This window comes from Ovis canadensis, chromosome 7, assembly GCF_042477335.2.
Source record: "Ovis canadensis isolate MfBH-ARS-UI-01 breed Bighorn chromosome 7, ARS-UI_OviCan_v2, whole genome shotgun sequence".
Classification (NCBI taxonomy): Eukaryota; Metazoa; Chordata; class Mammalia; order Artiodactyla; family Bovidae; genus Ovis; species Ovis canadensis.
This window is the reverse complement of record NC_091251.1, coordinates 37920259-37935066: the sequence shown is the minus strand read 5'-3', so window position 1 is coordinate 37935066 and position 14808 is coordinate 37920259. Positions and strand designations below refer to the sequence as shown.

The 14808-nt window shown below is 38.7% G+C and overlaps 1 protein-coding gene across 1 annotated transcript; it reads left to right on the top strand.

The window, feature by feature from the left end:
- Positions 1-542: 542 nt before the first annotated feature.
- OR4K13 (olfactory receptor family 4 subfamily K member 13) lies at positions 543-1484 on the top strand. Its single transcript, XM_069597446.1, has one exon. The coding sequence runs from the start codon at positions 546-548 to the stop codon at positions 1482-1484; it is 939 nt and encodes a 312-aa protein (XP_069453547.1). The 5' UTR covers positions 543-545.
- Positions 1485-14808: the final 13324 nt, after the last annotated feature.

Sequence of the window (14808 nt, the reverse complement as noted above, 5' to 3'; positions counted from 1 at the left end):
TTGAGAATCATGGATATATTTTCTACATTTCTAATTTCCAGATTAAAAATTTCAATATTACTCTGTCAGTATAGAACCCACCATAATTATCTAATGCATGGAGATCTTTATAGCACGAAGAGGCTTTTGATGTCTTGTAGTCCAATTTTTTTATTTTACAGAGAAGGGAACTTAACCATCAAAAGGGAAATGGCATATCCTATGTTGCTCAATGAATAGCTCAGCTAGTTGTTGTATTGAAGCCCTCTAATTCCAAGTTCACAACCTATAAAATTGTGGTTTCATAAACTGTTTTATTTTTGTTTTTCAGAAATGAATATTCTGAATTCTACTATTATTTGGATACTTCTCTGGACCATTTAGTGAATCACTGACCAATAAAAATTCCCAAAAGTGGGAAGCGCTTATATATTCTTTACCCTGTCTAAATAGCAAAGCTGGACATCAGCATGAACCATCTTTAAGCAAACACAATTTTCATACTCCTTATTCTTACTCATTTTGATTATTACAGGATTAAGTAGACAACCAGACAAGTGGATGACATGGAAAAGACAAACCATTCAGTGGTATCTGAGTTCATTTTGCTGGGACTTTCCAAATCTCAGAATCTCCAGATTTTATTCTTTGTGGGATTCTCTGTGGTCTATGGAGGGATTGTGTTGGGAAACCTCCTCATCTTAGTCACCGTGATTTTTGACTCATGCCTTCACACACCAATGTATTTTCTGCTTATTAATCTCTCGTGTATTGATATGATCCTGGCTTCTTTTGCTACCCCTAAGATGATTGCAGATTTCCTCCGAGACCGGAAGACCATCTCCTGGTGGGGATGTTATTCTCAGATGTTCTTCATGCACCTCCTAGGTGGGAGTGAGATGATGTTGCTTGTAGCCATGGCAATAGACAGGTATGTTGCCATATGCAAACCCCTCCGTTACATGACCATCATGAGCCCACGAGTGCTCTTTGGGCTACTGCTCTCCTCCTACGCAGTTGGATTTGTGCACTCATCTAGTCAAATGGCTTTCATGTTGAATTTGCCCTTCTGTGGCCCCAATGTTGTGGATAGCTTTTTCTGTGACCTACCCCTTGTGATCAAACTCGCCTGCAAGGACACCTATGTACTCCAACTCCTGGTCATTGCTGACAGTGGCCTCCTGTCCCTGGTCTGCTTCCTCCTCTTGCTTGTCTCCTACACGGTAATTATTTACTCTGTTAGGCACCACACTGCCAGTGGTTCCTCTAAGGCTTTCTCCACTCTCTCAGCGCACATCACAGTAGTGACTCTGTTCTTTGCCCCTTGTGTCTTTATCTATGTATGGCCCTTCAGCAGATACTCCACAGATAAAATTCTTTCTGTGTTTTATACGATTTTCACACCTCTCTTAAATCCTATTATTTATACATTAAGGAATCAAGAGGTAAAAGCAGCCATTAGGAAGATAAAGACTCGACATACAAATTCAAAGCACACTTTGTAGATGACACTGCTGAAGGGGTGTTTGGACATTATTTAGGAATGTACTTTAAATGTATTTCAAGTTCTATAAAACAGTATGTGTGATTGTTAAAAAGGAAGCCTCCCTATTGTCATCCTTAATGCTTAAATGCATAATATCTACAGTCGGGCAGGTGTGCATTTAAATCCCACCTTCACCACTTTCTCTTGTGGAAATTTGAACAAAATGAATAAATTCTCTGCAACTTAGTTTCTTTATCTAGAAAAACTTCCTCGTATGTTTATTCTACTATTTAACACGTCTTTAAACCTTGTAAAGTATATTGTTATTGCTGCTGTTATAGCTGCTGTCATTACATTGGTATTCGGCATTTGGAATATGCACACAGATGACCCTTCATGTAGTTGTTTAGCTAAGGGCCTGGCTAACTACCTTGCTAGAGAGCTGCATTTTATAAATAATCCCTAGTCAGCATGTATTAATTTCTAATTACCTACTTACCACAGAGCTTCCAACCATTCTACATATATTTAGTGAGTCTGCAAAGTCCTGGAAGATGTCTCTAGGACTGTGAGGAGCATGGCCAGAGTGAACTAAATTTGCAGCTGTGTTGTGGCATGAAAGCACGATATTAAAGGATGCACAGGATGCTATAGAAATGCAGAGGAGTGACATCTATATCAGAGCAGGTGCAAGGAAGGCTTCCAGGAGAAGGAAATAACTGGAGTAAGCATTGGTTGGATAGAGAAGAAAGACATCCTGACAAAGGGAGCTGTATAGGAGCACGCATGGAAGCAAGAAATACGACACCTTGGAGGAAGCACACATAATTTTACTGAGCTGGGACATGGAGTTTGATAGCAAGAGCTGAGGTAGAGAGTGGTCAAATGCAGTCTTATCTTATAAAAGCAGACCTAAGGGCACTCACTCCCTGGCATTCAAAACTATATGATATGGAAATTAAAACAGAAGGAAAAAGAAAGCATAGACTCTCCTGCCCCAAATCATACATTGTACTGTTCTTATTCCAAGTTTACCTTCTTCATTACAGCTCTGTCTATGATATTCCTCTTTGCCATCTAAGCAACTAAGCCTGGAACTGAATAAAAGGCGAAAGGAAATCTATGGCAACTGGTTATGGGAAGAGATGCCCATTGTCTTTTAACTGCAGCACACAATAAAACAGAATCTTATTGCATTTACGGAATTTATCATAGCTATGGCCCAGAAACGGAGAAGGCAATGGCACCCCACTCCAGTACTCTTGCCTGGAAAATCCCATGGATGGAGGAGCCTGGTAGGCTGCAGTCCATGGGGTCGCTGAGTGTCGGACACGACTGAGCAACTTCACTTTCACTTTTCACTTTCATGCATTGGAGAAGGAAATGGCAACCCACTCCAGTGTTCTTGCCTGGAGAATCCCAGGGACGGGGGAGCCTGGTGGGCTGCCATCTATGGGGTCGCACAGAGTCGGACACGACTGAGGCGACTTAGCAGCAGCAGCAGCAGCAGCAGCAGCATGACCCAGAAAATAAATTAAATACTATGGCAGCAACACATCAATAGGTCATTTCTACGTAAAAGCCTCATCACATCGACCTTAGTTGTTTTATACTGAAAAACCAGTTTCTGGACAAAACAATGTACATACATATTGAATTCTATCTGGCTAGAGATATCTTTTCTCTGAGCGCATCTTATAAAAATGCATCATAGATTTAGAATAGTCTACAGTCTTGTTTCTACAAGCACATTACTGATTGATGGTTGTGGCCCAAAATTTGTAATTTAAATTATTTGTTATTTATTTCTTTTATGCCAACACAGAGTAAAACCACTAACTACTCAAGATTTTCCCCCAGTTACATATTTTTCCATATCATTATTTTTAATATAATTTATCCTCCTTACTTTGTTATGTGAAATTTGTAAACTGCTGTTGTTAGGAGGAATAATTTCCCTCTCTCACAATTCTGCTTGCCATTGACCTGTAGTACAGAAACATTCATCTTGATATTAGCAAGTCTTCTCTCCTTTTGCACTTCTTTCCCTATACCACTCACTCACTATTCCTCTTGGTATGAAGAATGATTTATAGATCATTAAGGTTTAGAAAGGAGACTGAGCATGATGTCCTCATAGTTTTGCCCTTTCAGAGTTGCTCACACACACATGAGTTCTCTTTCTGCTCTTGGTGTTAAACCTGAGTCAGGGATTATAACCTGCGTTCTAGGAGCAGATTTGGAAACATCTCGAAGTGTCTTCCTTTAAGAATTATCTGCTCTAGAGGTATGTGCAGTTTAAAGTTATGCTTGCCCCTGCCTGTTTAAGTATTTGTTTTGCAAACCCTCTCTTTGGGTTTCAGGGTTAAAATTAAGGGGAAATGGTACAGAGACTTTTGGAGTTACCTATTCAATACAGCTTTACCAGTAATAATACTGATACTCTGTCTCTTCTTTTTTCCTGATTCTATTTATAGACTGGTTCAGAACTTACAAGGGGGAAGCGATGATTAATAGTTCTCAGAATCCTGCAATTAATTCCTAGTACCCTAGTACCAGTATCAGGCTTTATTATTATTTTTTTCTTCAAAAGTAGTTTTTAAATGGAAAAAAAAAATCACTCTCTTTAGCGTATCATTCTGTAAATTTGGACAAAAGCATATAGTCATGTAAACATCACAGTAACATAGGAGGGTTTCATCAAACCCCCAAATCCCTCTGGCCCCATTTGTAGTCAACCTTCTCTCCCCTCCTCTGGTCTTGGTACAAGTGATCTGTTCTCGGTCCCTAGTGTTAGTCTTTTCTAGACTTGGATCTAGAATGACATGGAGTCATATACAAATAGCTCTTTGAACATGACTTCCTTCACTTAGCATAATGCCTGTGAGATTCATTCAATAACAAGTTGTTTTGATTACCATAAACCCATGTTCATTTTAATATCTATCTATTAAGTATCCCGATTAGAATTCTTCTAAAATTATTCTGAAACCAATTCAGTTATTCACTGATACTAAGTAGAATACTTCTATGAAATAACATGAATACTAAGTAATTATATATGCATTCATCTTAAACATCAATTTAGGGAGAAGTAAGATATTGACAATTTTGGGCTTTTTAATACAGAACATGTTTATTTCTGCACTTATTCAGGTCTTCTTTTGTGTCCTCCAACAATGTTTAATAAAGTTTTTCATTACATGCTAAAACTATTAAAATTATGACTTATTTAATTTTAATGTCATTTTCAATTGTATTTTTTGTTATTTCTGGAGTGAAGAAAGTCTAGTTTTATATGTGTGCGTGTGTGTTTCTGTGTGATACATATATATACTTACTTGAAACTAACCACTAAAATAAACTCTAAACAATTCAAAATTTTAGTCAGTTTTGGGGGGCTTAGTATATAATATTTCATCTATGATAAATATGTTTTTCTATTATTTTTCAGTATTTTATTTTATATCTTATGACATGTTGAAGACTTAGTACATTTTCTGAATTTTTTCCTAAAAGCTGGAGAAAATAGATATATGCCATAAAATTTGTGAGACAGTTTAACTCCAGTAAGATTTTGCTGATTTTAATCTATTTATATACTATGTTGACATGGATAAAATCGCTAATTTCTTTGGAGCTACTGTCAACATTTACAACAGGCAGAGGTAAATCTTTTAGGTGGTGTAAGAAATCTAAGAAAATGTATCTAAAGCTGAAAAAAATAACACAAATTTATAAGGAACTTGGGCGCCATCTAGAGAGAGCAACCTCCTGTTTCTCTTCCTGGCTTTAAACAAGAAACCAAGAATTAGGAAGGAGAATTTATAAGAATGGGCTGAATTCTTCCCAATCCCCTCAATAGATTTGGCTCTAAGTCCTGTACTTCCCAAAGAGGAAGTCAGGCTGATTATTCTCATCATTACCAAAAAATAGCCATTTTCACAGACAAGTTTTAACATTATTTTGAGAGCTTTCTTTCCTCTAGCACTCATCAGCCAAGTCTATAATCCCAGTAGACATCACAACCTACCAAGTCACCATTAGGGTGAAAAAGCCAAGTCAAACTATTAGTAGTAGCAAGAAATTATCTATTGCTTATGATTTAAAATTTTTATAACGTACCATAAATTTACAAAACTAATTATTTAACTTCTCTAAAAGTGTGGATGAGCTTTCCAAATTTCAGGAGGAACAAATATATAAAATACCCATTATAATCTTAATTTGCAAGATTTTATTTTGAGCATAATTGATCAGATTTGTTAATATGTTCCAAGAAAAATAGGAATTGTTTAAGGCTACTACAGAAAGAGTGGTCAAAGGCAATTCTTCAGTCAGTAGTCAAAAGACAGATTTAAAAAAATTAGTAGAATTAAATTAATTTTTAATTAAAAATAATATAATGGATGAGAAACTAAATAACTTGGCTATCTCAGTGTTATTAGCTACTTGATGTTTTTATCCCCATTTTTATGTATGAGGGAACTGTCACAGAGGGGCTTCATAATTTACCTAAGTTTCCATATCTAGTAAGTAAAGAACTGAGATTCAAACTCAGTCTGTTTTTAGACTCCATGTATCTCTTTATAATTCTTATGCTACCTCTACATTTAACCCAAATTCTGGAAACCACATTTATAAACAACCCATTCCCAAGATCCTGAAAGAGATTAAAACCTAACAGAGGGAAGCTGAGTCCATGGACAAATAATGCGAAAGCTAATTTATTTTCCTATATACTCAAGATATTTTGAAAAAGTGATATTGAACACTTCAACTGTAAGACTTGCCTGCTCATAAGCATTGAGGTTTTGAAATAACCATATATGATAAATATGATGAAATTTTCAAGTAGTGTTGATTGTAAAAGCTAAACAGTAAATAGTATATAATTTATAATTTTGCCGTAGAGGTGTAGTTGGTAGAATAGCATTTTCCAAAATCCATATCCACCTGAAACCTCAGAATGTGACCTTGCTTGGAAATAGTGTATTTGCAGATAGAATAAAGATAGTGGTATAAATAAGATCATACTGGATTAGGGTGTTCCCTGAATCCAATGAGTGTGCCCCATGGAGACAGAAAAGGACACACACTTACACAAACAAAATTCCATGTGAAGACACAATAGGCAGAGTTTGGGGTTATGCTGCCACAAGCCAAGGAACACTTGGAGCTGCCAGAGCTGGAAGAGGCAAGAAGGGATCCTTTCCTGGATCTGTCAGAGGGAGCATGGCCCTGATGACACCTTTATTTCAGACTTTTACCTACAGGATGTGGAACAATAAATTTCTCTTGTTTTAAACCACAGTGCTTGTGGCAATTTGTTATGGTAGCCCTGCTGCTAAGTTGCCTCAGTTGTGTCTGACTCTGTGTGACCCCCATAGACGGCAGCCCACCAGGCTCCCCGATCCCTGGGATTCTCCAGGCAAGAACACTGGAGTGGTTTGCCATTTCTTTCTCCAATGCATGAAAGTGAAAAGCGAAAATGAAGTCGCCAGTCAAGTCCGACTCCTAGCGACCCCATGGACTGCAGCCTACCAGGCTTCTCCATCCAGTGGATTTTCCAGGCAAGAGTACTGGAGTGGGTTGCCATTGCCTTCTCCATGAGCCCTAGGAAACTAATATAGCCAAGGAAATTTACTTCATGTACTAGAAAAAAGTTAAGGCTAAATACAAGCTTGCACTACCAAATTAACATGAAAGTCAGATTTTGAATGTCTCAAATTGATGACAAGGACGTGAAAATATAGGACTCATGCAACATTAGTGAGAGAAACCAGTTTGGAGAGAATTATGGCATTATTTATCAGAGAAGGGAATGGCAACCCACTGCCATATTCTTGCATGGAGAATCTCATGGATAGAGGAGCCTGCTGGGTTACAGTCCATGAGGTCGCAAAGAGTTGGACATGACTGAGTGGGTAACACACAATGGAATTAAATATATGCATATACTAATACCAAGCAATTCCTCCCTCATACCCACTGGTGCTCACAAAGTGGCAGCTGTTCCTGTAAGGGCCAGCGATGGGAAATGAGGCTCTGTGGATGGAACTGCCCTTGAGCCTCACACTCCTCCCTTCCTTCATGTCACACTGGCCCCACCCAGGTGGCAGTGCCATTTCAGCCACCAGCTAGCCCCTAGGAAGATTTTAAGATGCCCCTTGGTAACTGGTGAGTGGTTCCCTTTTGGATCAGACCTTCCTGAAAAGGCTCATGGCTCTACCAGATGGAGAGAGGCCAGTGGTGGCGTGTGGAGGAGACCTAGAACAGAAAGGGAGCAGAGACATGACCTGGGTGAGGACCCTGCCTTTATCCCAGCACCTAGGCCAGTGTCTGGCACATTGGAAGATAAGGCACAGGGAGGTTAAGCAACATTCAGAGATCATCCAGCAAGTCAGGTGTAGAGCTGGTCCAGAGTCTCATGTTTAATTCCAAAGCTGGGATTTGTGTTTTTAGTTTCCTTCAAGCAGGGATCAGGGGGAAGGCTGTGCTGTGGGGAGAGGTAACCTCTGGCTGCAGCATTTCAGCTCTGAGGTCCCAGGGAAAAGAAACCCTCCCCTGGAATGGGAGCTCTGTATCTAATAAGGCAGTCCATTTCCCATTTCAGTGTGGAGCTTTGGGATCCCTTTTAATTATTTAAAAATATATATTTTCCTGAATATCTGTCCTCCAAAAAAATGTGGCACAAAGACACAAAGTAGTAGAGAGAGAGAGAGAGAAAAAAAAAAAAAGTCTTATCAGAATTGCTCCATCCTGAAGCACTGAAAATGTTTGAAATTACCCCAGACTAAAACATCAATGATAATGCTTAGAAAATTCTGTCATAGAAGAGAAATGAAATGTGTGTTAAATAAATTAATAAATAAAATGTCTTATGTGATAAATGTTTGTGAATGTTATGTTTGCTGTTAGTAAAACCCATAAAAAGAGTATTGAAACCATATAGTGTCAATGAGAGAATATTAATTAAATACTAATATTTGAGTAAATTTGTTAGCAGTCACACTGGAGAAAGATCCTCTACATTAAGTCTTTCACAGACTTCAATAACTCTTATCAGTCACAAACTAACATAGTCCATAGTTAATATTAAATACCCAATAAATAGTAGTTTAAAAAAAAGTTGGGCAGGTAGTTCTGTGCCCTCAATGATGTTTTCTATCTTAACCTGACCACTGTCCTTTTTGTGTACACACTGTCCATGCTACATGATACTATCATTAAAAGTTTGACATTTTACTGCATTTTTCGTCAAGAGCCACTAATCAAGTTACCCCGTGAGGCTGCAATGATGTTTCATTTCTTATTCCCACTAGATTATAATACAATCTCTGGCATAAAATAGATTCTCAGGGCAGATTCATTTTAAGCAATTAGTGCTACAGTTAATTATGTAACGAAGATTTAAAGATTTAAGAGGAATCAATTATATCTTAACATTTTCAGTTAGTGTGGCAGTGAAATGGTTAATTAATATATTTCAGAAGTCAGCAGTGGCATGGGATTAGAAGCAAGACAAAAGAATACAGAAGGACTACTTACAGAAAATACTTTGGTAACCAGTATAGTTGCAGGTTAGCCATAGAAATCCCAATTTATATGTTAACGTCAGATGAATTAAACTCTCTTTTAATTATTGGTAACTGTACAATTTCAGTTCAGTTCAGTTCAGTTCACTCTCTCAGTCATGTCCGAACTGCAGCATGCCAGGCCTCCCTGTCTATCACCAATTCCCAGAGTTTACTCAGACTCACGTCCATTGAATCAGTGATGCCATCCAGCCATCTGATCTTATATCATCCCCTTTTCCTCCTGCCCCCAATCCCTCCCAGTATCAGAGTCTTTTCCAGTGAGGCAACTCTTCACATGAGGTGGTCAAAGTACTGGAGTTTCAGCTTTAGCATCAGTCCTTCCAAACAACACCCAGGACTGATCTCCTTTAGAATGGGTGGGTTGGATCTCCTTGCAGTCTAAGGGACTCTCAAGAGTCTTCTCCAACACCACAGCTCAAAAGCACCAATTGTTTGGAGCTAGGCTTTCTTTATAGTCCAACTCTCACATCCATACCTGACTACTGGAAAAACCATAGCTTTGACTAGACGGACCTTTGTTGGCAAAGTAATGTCTGCTTTTGAATATGCTATCTAGGTTGGTCATAACTTTCCTTCCAAGGAGTAAGCGTCTTTTAATTTCATGGCTGCAATCACCATCTGCAGTGATTTTGGAGCCCCCCAAAATAAAGTCTGACAGTGTTTCCACTGTTTCCCCATCTATTTCCCATGAAGTGATGGGACCAGATGCCATGATCTTCATTTTCTGAATGTTGAGCTTTAAGCCAACTTTTTCACTCTCTTCTTTCACTTTCAAGAGGCTTTTTAGTTCCTCTTCACTTTCTGCCATAAGGGTGGTGTTATCTGCATATCAGAGGTTACTGATATTTCTCCTGGCAATCTTGATTCCAGCTTGTGCTTCTTCCAGTCCAGCGTTTCTCATGATGTAGTCTGCATATGTTAAATAAGCAAGGTGACAATAGACAGCCTTGATATACTCCTTTTCCTATTCAGAACCAGTCTGTTGTTCGATGTCCAGTTCTAACTATTGCTCCCTGACCTGCATACAAGGTTTCTCAAGAGGCAGGTCAGGTGGTCTGGTATTCCCATCTCTTTCAGAATTTTCCACAATTTATTGTGATCCCCACAGTCAAAGGCTTTAGCACAGTCAATAAAGCAGAAATAGATGTTTTTCAGGAACTCTCTTCCTTTTTCCATGACCCAGTAGATGTTGGCAATTTGATCTCTGGTTCCTCTGCCTTTTCTTTTCTTTTTTTTTTTTTTTTGCATTCAAAGTGTATTTTATTCCAAAATAAGGATTACAAAGATATAAAGAAGAAATTATGTGGGAATTAAGGACCTTAATATTTACTAAAGAGGCTGTCTTTTTCCACATTGTATATTCTTGTCTCCATTGTTGTAGATTGATTAGCTGTATAACCATGAGTTTATTTCTTGACTCTCTATTCTGTTCCATTTATCTATGTGTCTTTTTTTGGTACCTGGACTCTATTGCTTGATAACTACAGCTTTATTCACCCATCTCCTTATGCTTTGTTCTATGTATCTGTAGTTGTGGTAAATCTATTTTGCTAACATTCAGGTCACTCTCATAGATAGCTGCTCTGTGAATAGTTCTAATTTTGATATCCCTGTCAGAGGAGGTGAACATGAGGTCTTCCTACTCTGCTGTATTGGCCACACTTTCTTCAATATTTTTTCTTCGCATTACTTTTTCTCTTCTCCTGGTATTCTCACTATATGTACCTTGATGCTCAATGTTTCACATTTCTGTCTCTATTTATCTTTTGTTTCTTGCTATTTAGGCTTGCATAATGCCTATTAATCTATTTTCAAGTTTTTAAATTCTTTCTTTTTGCCATTATAAGTCTGTTGTTGAGTAGCTCTAGTGAATTTTTAATATTTTAGTTATTGTACTTTTAACTCTTTTATTTTCTTTGAGTAATTTCCTTTTTTATAATTTCAATATCTATATTGGTTTTCTTTATTTGATGCAACACATGATTAAAGAAATAAAAGAAGATATGATGACAATGTTGCATCCTCTGCCTTTTCTAAAACCAGCTTGAACATCTGGAAGTTCACGGTTCACGTATTGCTGAAGCCTGGATTGGAGAGTTTTGAGCATGACTTTACTAGCGTTTGAGATGAGTTCAATTGTGCAGTAGTTTGAACATTCTTTGGCATTGCCTTTCTTTGGAATTGGAATGAAAACTGACCTTTTCCAATCCTGTGGCCACTGCTGAGTTTTCCAAATTTGTTGGCATATTGAGTGCAGTACTTTCACAGCATCATCTTTCAGGATTTGAAATAGCTCCACTGGAGTGCCATCATCTCCACTAGCTTTGTTCTTAGTGATGCTTCCTAAGGCCCACTTGACTTCACATTCCAGGATGTTTGGCTCTAGGTGGGTGATCATACCATCATGATTATCTAGGTCATGAAGATCTTTTTTGTACAGTTCTTCTGTGTATTTGTGCCACCTCTTCTTGATATCTTCTGCTTCTGTTAGGTCCATACCATTTCTGTCCTTTATCGATCCCATCTTTGCATGAAATGTTCCCTTGGTATCTCTAATTTTCTTGAAGAGATCTCTAGTCTTTCCCATTCTGTTTTTCTCTATTTATTTGCATTGATCGCTGAGGAAGACTTTCTTATCTCTCCTTGCTATTCTTTGGAACTCTACATTCAGATGCTTATATCTTTCCTTTTCTCCTTTGCTTTTTGCTTCTCTTCTTTTCACAGCAATTTGTAAGGCCTCCCCAGACAGCCATTTTTGCTTTTTTGCATTTTATTTCCATGGGGATGGTCTTGATCTCTGTCTCCTGTACAATGTCACGAACCTCATTCCATAATTCATCAGGCACTCTATCTATCAGATCTAGACCCTTAAATCTATTTCTCACTTCCACTGTATAATCATAAGGGATTTGATTTAGGTCATACCTGAATGGTCTAGCGGTTTTCCCTACTTTCTTCAATTTAAGTCTGAATTTGGCAATAAGGAGTTCATGATCTGAAGATCAGTCAGCTCCTGGTCTTGTTTTGCTGACTGTATAGAGCTTCTCCATCTTTGGCCGCAAAGAATATAATCAATCTGATTTCGGTGTTGACCATCTGGTGATGTCCATGTGTAGAGTCTTCTCTTTTGTGTTGTTGGAAGAGGGTGTTTGCTATGACCAGTGCATTTTCTTGGCAAAACTCTATTAGTTTTTGCCCTGCTTCATTCCGTTATTCCAAGGCCAAATTTGCTTGTTACTCCAGGTGTTTCTTGACTTCCTACTTTTTCATTCCAGTCCCCTATAGTGAAAAGGACATCTTTTTTGGGTGTTAGTTCTAGAAGGTCTTGTAGGTCTTCATAGAACAGTTTAGCTTCACCTTCTTCAGCATTACTGGTTGGGGCATAGACTTGGATTACTGTGATATTGAATGGTTTGCCTTGGAAATGAACAGAGATCATTCTGTCGTTTTTGAGATTGCATCCCAGTACTGCATTTCAGACTCTTTTGTTGACCATGATGACTACTCCATTTCTTCTATGGGATTCCTGCCCACAGTAGTAGATATAATGGTCATCTGAGTTAAATTTACCCATTCCAGTCCATTTTAGTTCACTGATTCCTAGAATGTCGATGTTCACCCTTGCCATCTGTTGTTTGACCACTTCTAATTTGCCTTGATTCATGGATCTGACATTCCAGGTTCCTATGCAATGTTGCTCTTTATAGCACCAGACCTTCCTTCTATCACCAGTCACATCCACAACTGGGTATCGTTTCTGCTTTGGCTCGATCCCTTCATTCTTTCTGGAGTTATTTCTCCACGGATCTCCTTTGGGCACCTACTGACCTGAGGAGTTCCTCTTTCAGTATCCTATCATTTTGCCTTTTCATATTGTTCATGGGTCTAAATATGTGTGCTTTTCGAAGCTGTTTTTTTCTTTACATATCAGAAACTTTCCCTCATTTATAGTAATTTTAGCATTATCTTCTCTTATGGCCAGTGGCAGAGATTTCTTTGAAATAATTGTCATTTCCAGAAACATTTAATGAGTGCCAATCACTGCAGATGGTGACTGCAGCCATGAAATTAAAAGACCCTTATTCCTTGGAAGAAAAGTTATGACCAACCTAGATAGCATATTCAAAAGCAGAGACATTACTTTGCCAACTAAGGTCTGTCTAGTCAAGGCAATGGTTTTTCCTGTGGTCATGAATGGATGTGAGAGTTGGACTGTGAAGAAGGCTGAGTGCCGAAGAATTGATGCTTTTGAACTGTGGTGTTGGAGAAGACTTTTGAGAGTCCCTTGGGCTGCAAGGAGATCCAACCAGTCCATCCTAAAGGAGATCAGCCCTGGGATTTCTTTGGAAGGAATGATGCTAAAGCTGAAACTCCAGTACTTTGGCCACCTCATGGGAAGAGTTGACTCATTGGAAAAGACTCTGATGCTGGGAGGGATTGGGGGCAGGAGGAGAAGGGGACGCCAGAGGATGAGATGGCTGGATGGCATCACTGACTCGATGGACATGAGTCTGAGTGAACTCTGGGAGTTGGTGATGGACAGGGAGGCCTGGCGTGCTGCAATTCATGGGGTTGCAAAGAGTCAGACACGACTGAGCCAGTGAACTGAACTGAACTGAACTGAAGTTTATACTAGTATTTAGATCGTATAATGCATTTGGATGGTTAACATATGATCTTTAATTTTGAAACCATCAGTGTTTAGGCATTTTTAGCTGCTGCTGCTGCTGTTGTTGCTGCTAAGTTGCTTCAGTCGTGTCCGACTCTGTGAGACCCCATAGACAGCAGCCTACCAGGCTCCTACGTCCTCGGGGTTCTCCAGGCAAGAACACTGGAGTGGGTTGCCATTTCCTTCTCCAATGCATGAAAGTGAATTCACTCAGTCATGTCCAACTCTTCGCTTTGTGACCCCATGGACTGCAGCCTACCAGGCTCTTCCGTCCATGGGATTTTCCAGGCAAGAGTACTGGAGAGGGGTGCCATTGCCTTCTCCAAGGCATTTTTAGAGAATCATTTTAATTGATATTGTAATTTAACAGACAACATTAGAGACTTTCTTTTCTTTTAATCTGTGGAAATATGAGATCTTATTTCTGATTTGAACAGCTTTAGCCCACAGCAGTCAGATAACCAGTGTGCATGGAAGCCTGAGAATCCTAAACAAAACTTCAGAGGTAGTAAGGCAAAGTGAGCATTAAAGAAGGTAGCAGTAGCTTCTCAACGGAAAATGTTGGTGTTCTTTAAAAAATAAGGGTGATGGCAGATTTGGCATAAGAATTCATTCTACAGGCTAGAGTAGAAGGCTTTCAAAGTCAGATAGTTCAACTCTAAAGAGTTTTGAGAAAGTTCATGAGAGGAGTCGCAGTAAAAAGTCATCGAAGAGTAGTATTAGGGATGTGTTATTGGGGACAACTGCCATAGAGAAGGGTAGAAGGAAATGAAACACAGAATGTATGGAAGTCTATCTGACATGACCTTATGGGGCTCTAGAAGGATTATGCATGAGTGTTTCAGTTTGATGTGCATCAAATCACTTCCCCAAATATTGTGGCTCATATAGCCACTATACTCTGCTTGCAAATTTGTAGGTCAGTGAGTAAGAAAGGGTTGAGCCAAGCAGTTCATATCTGAACAACATAAGGTCAGAAGTGGAATGACATACTTAAAGTTCTAGAGGGAACAAAGCAAATGTTATTTTTTAAATAATATTTCTCTACCTTTACTTATCTTTATGCTATCTGA

Coding starts and splice junctions, on each gene's coding strand:
- OR4K13 (XM_069597446.1), top strand. CDS start 546: ATGGAAAAGACAAACCATTCAGTGGTATCTGAGTTCATTTTGCTGGGA.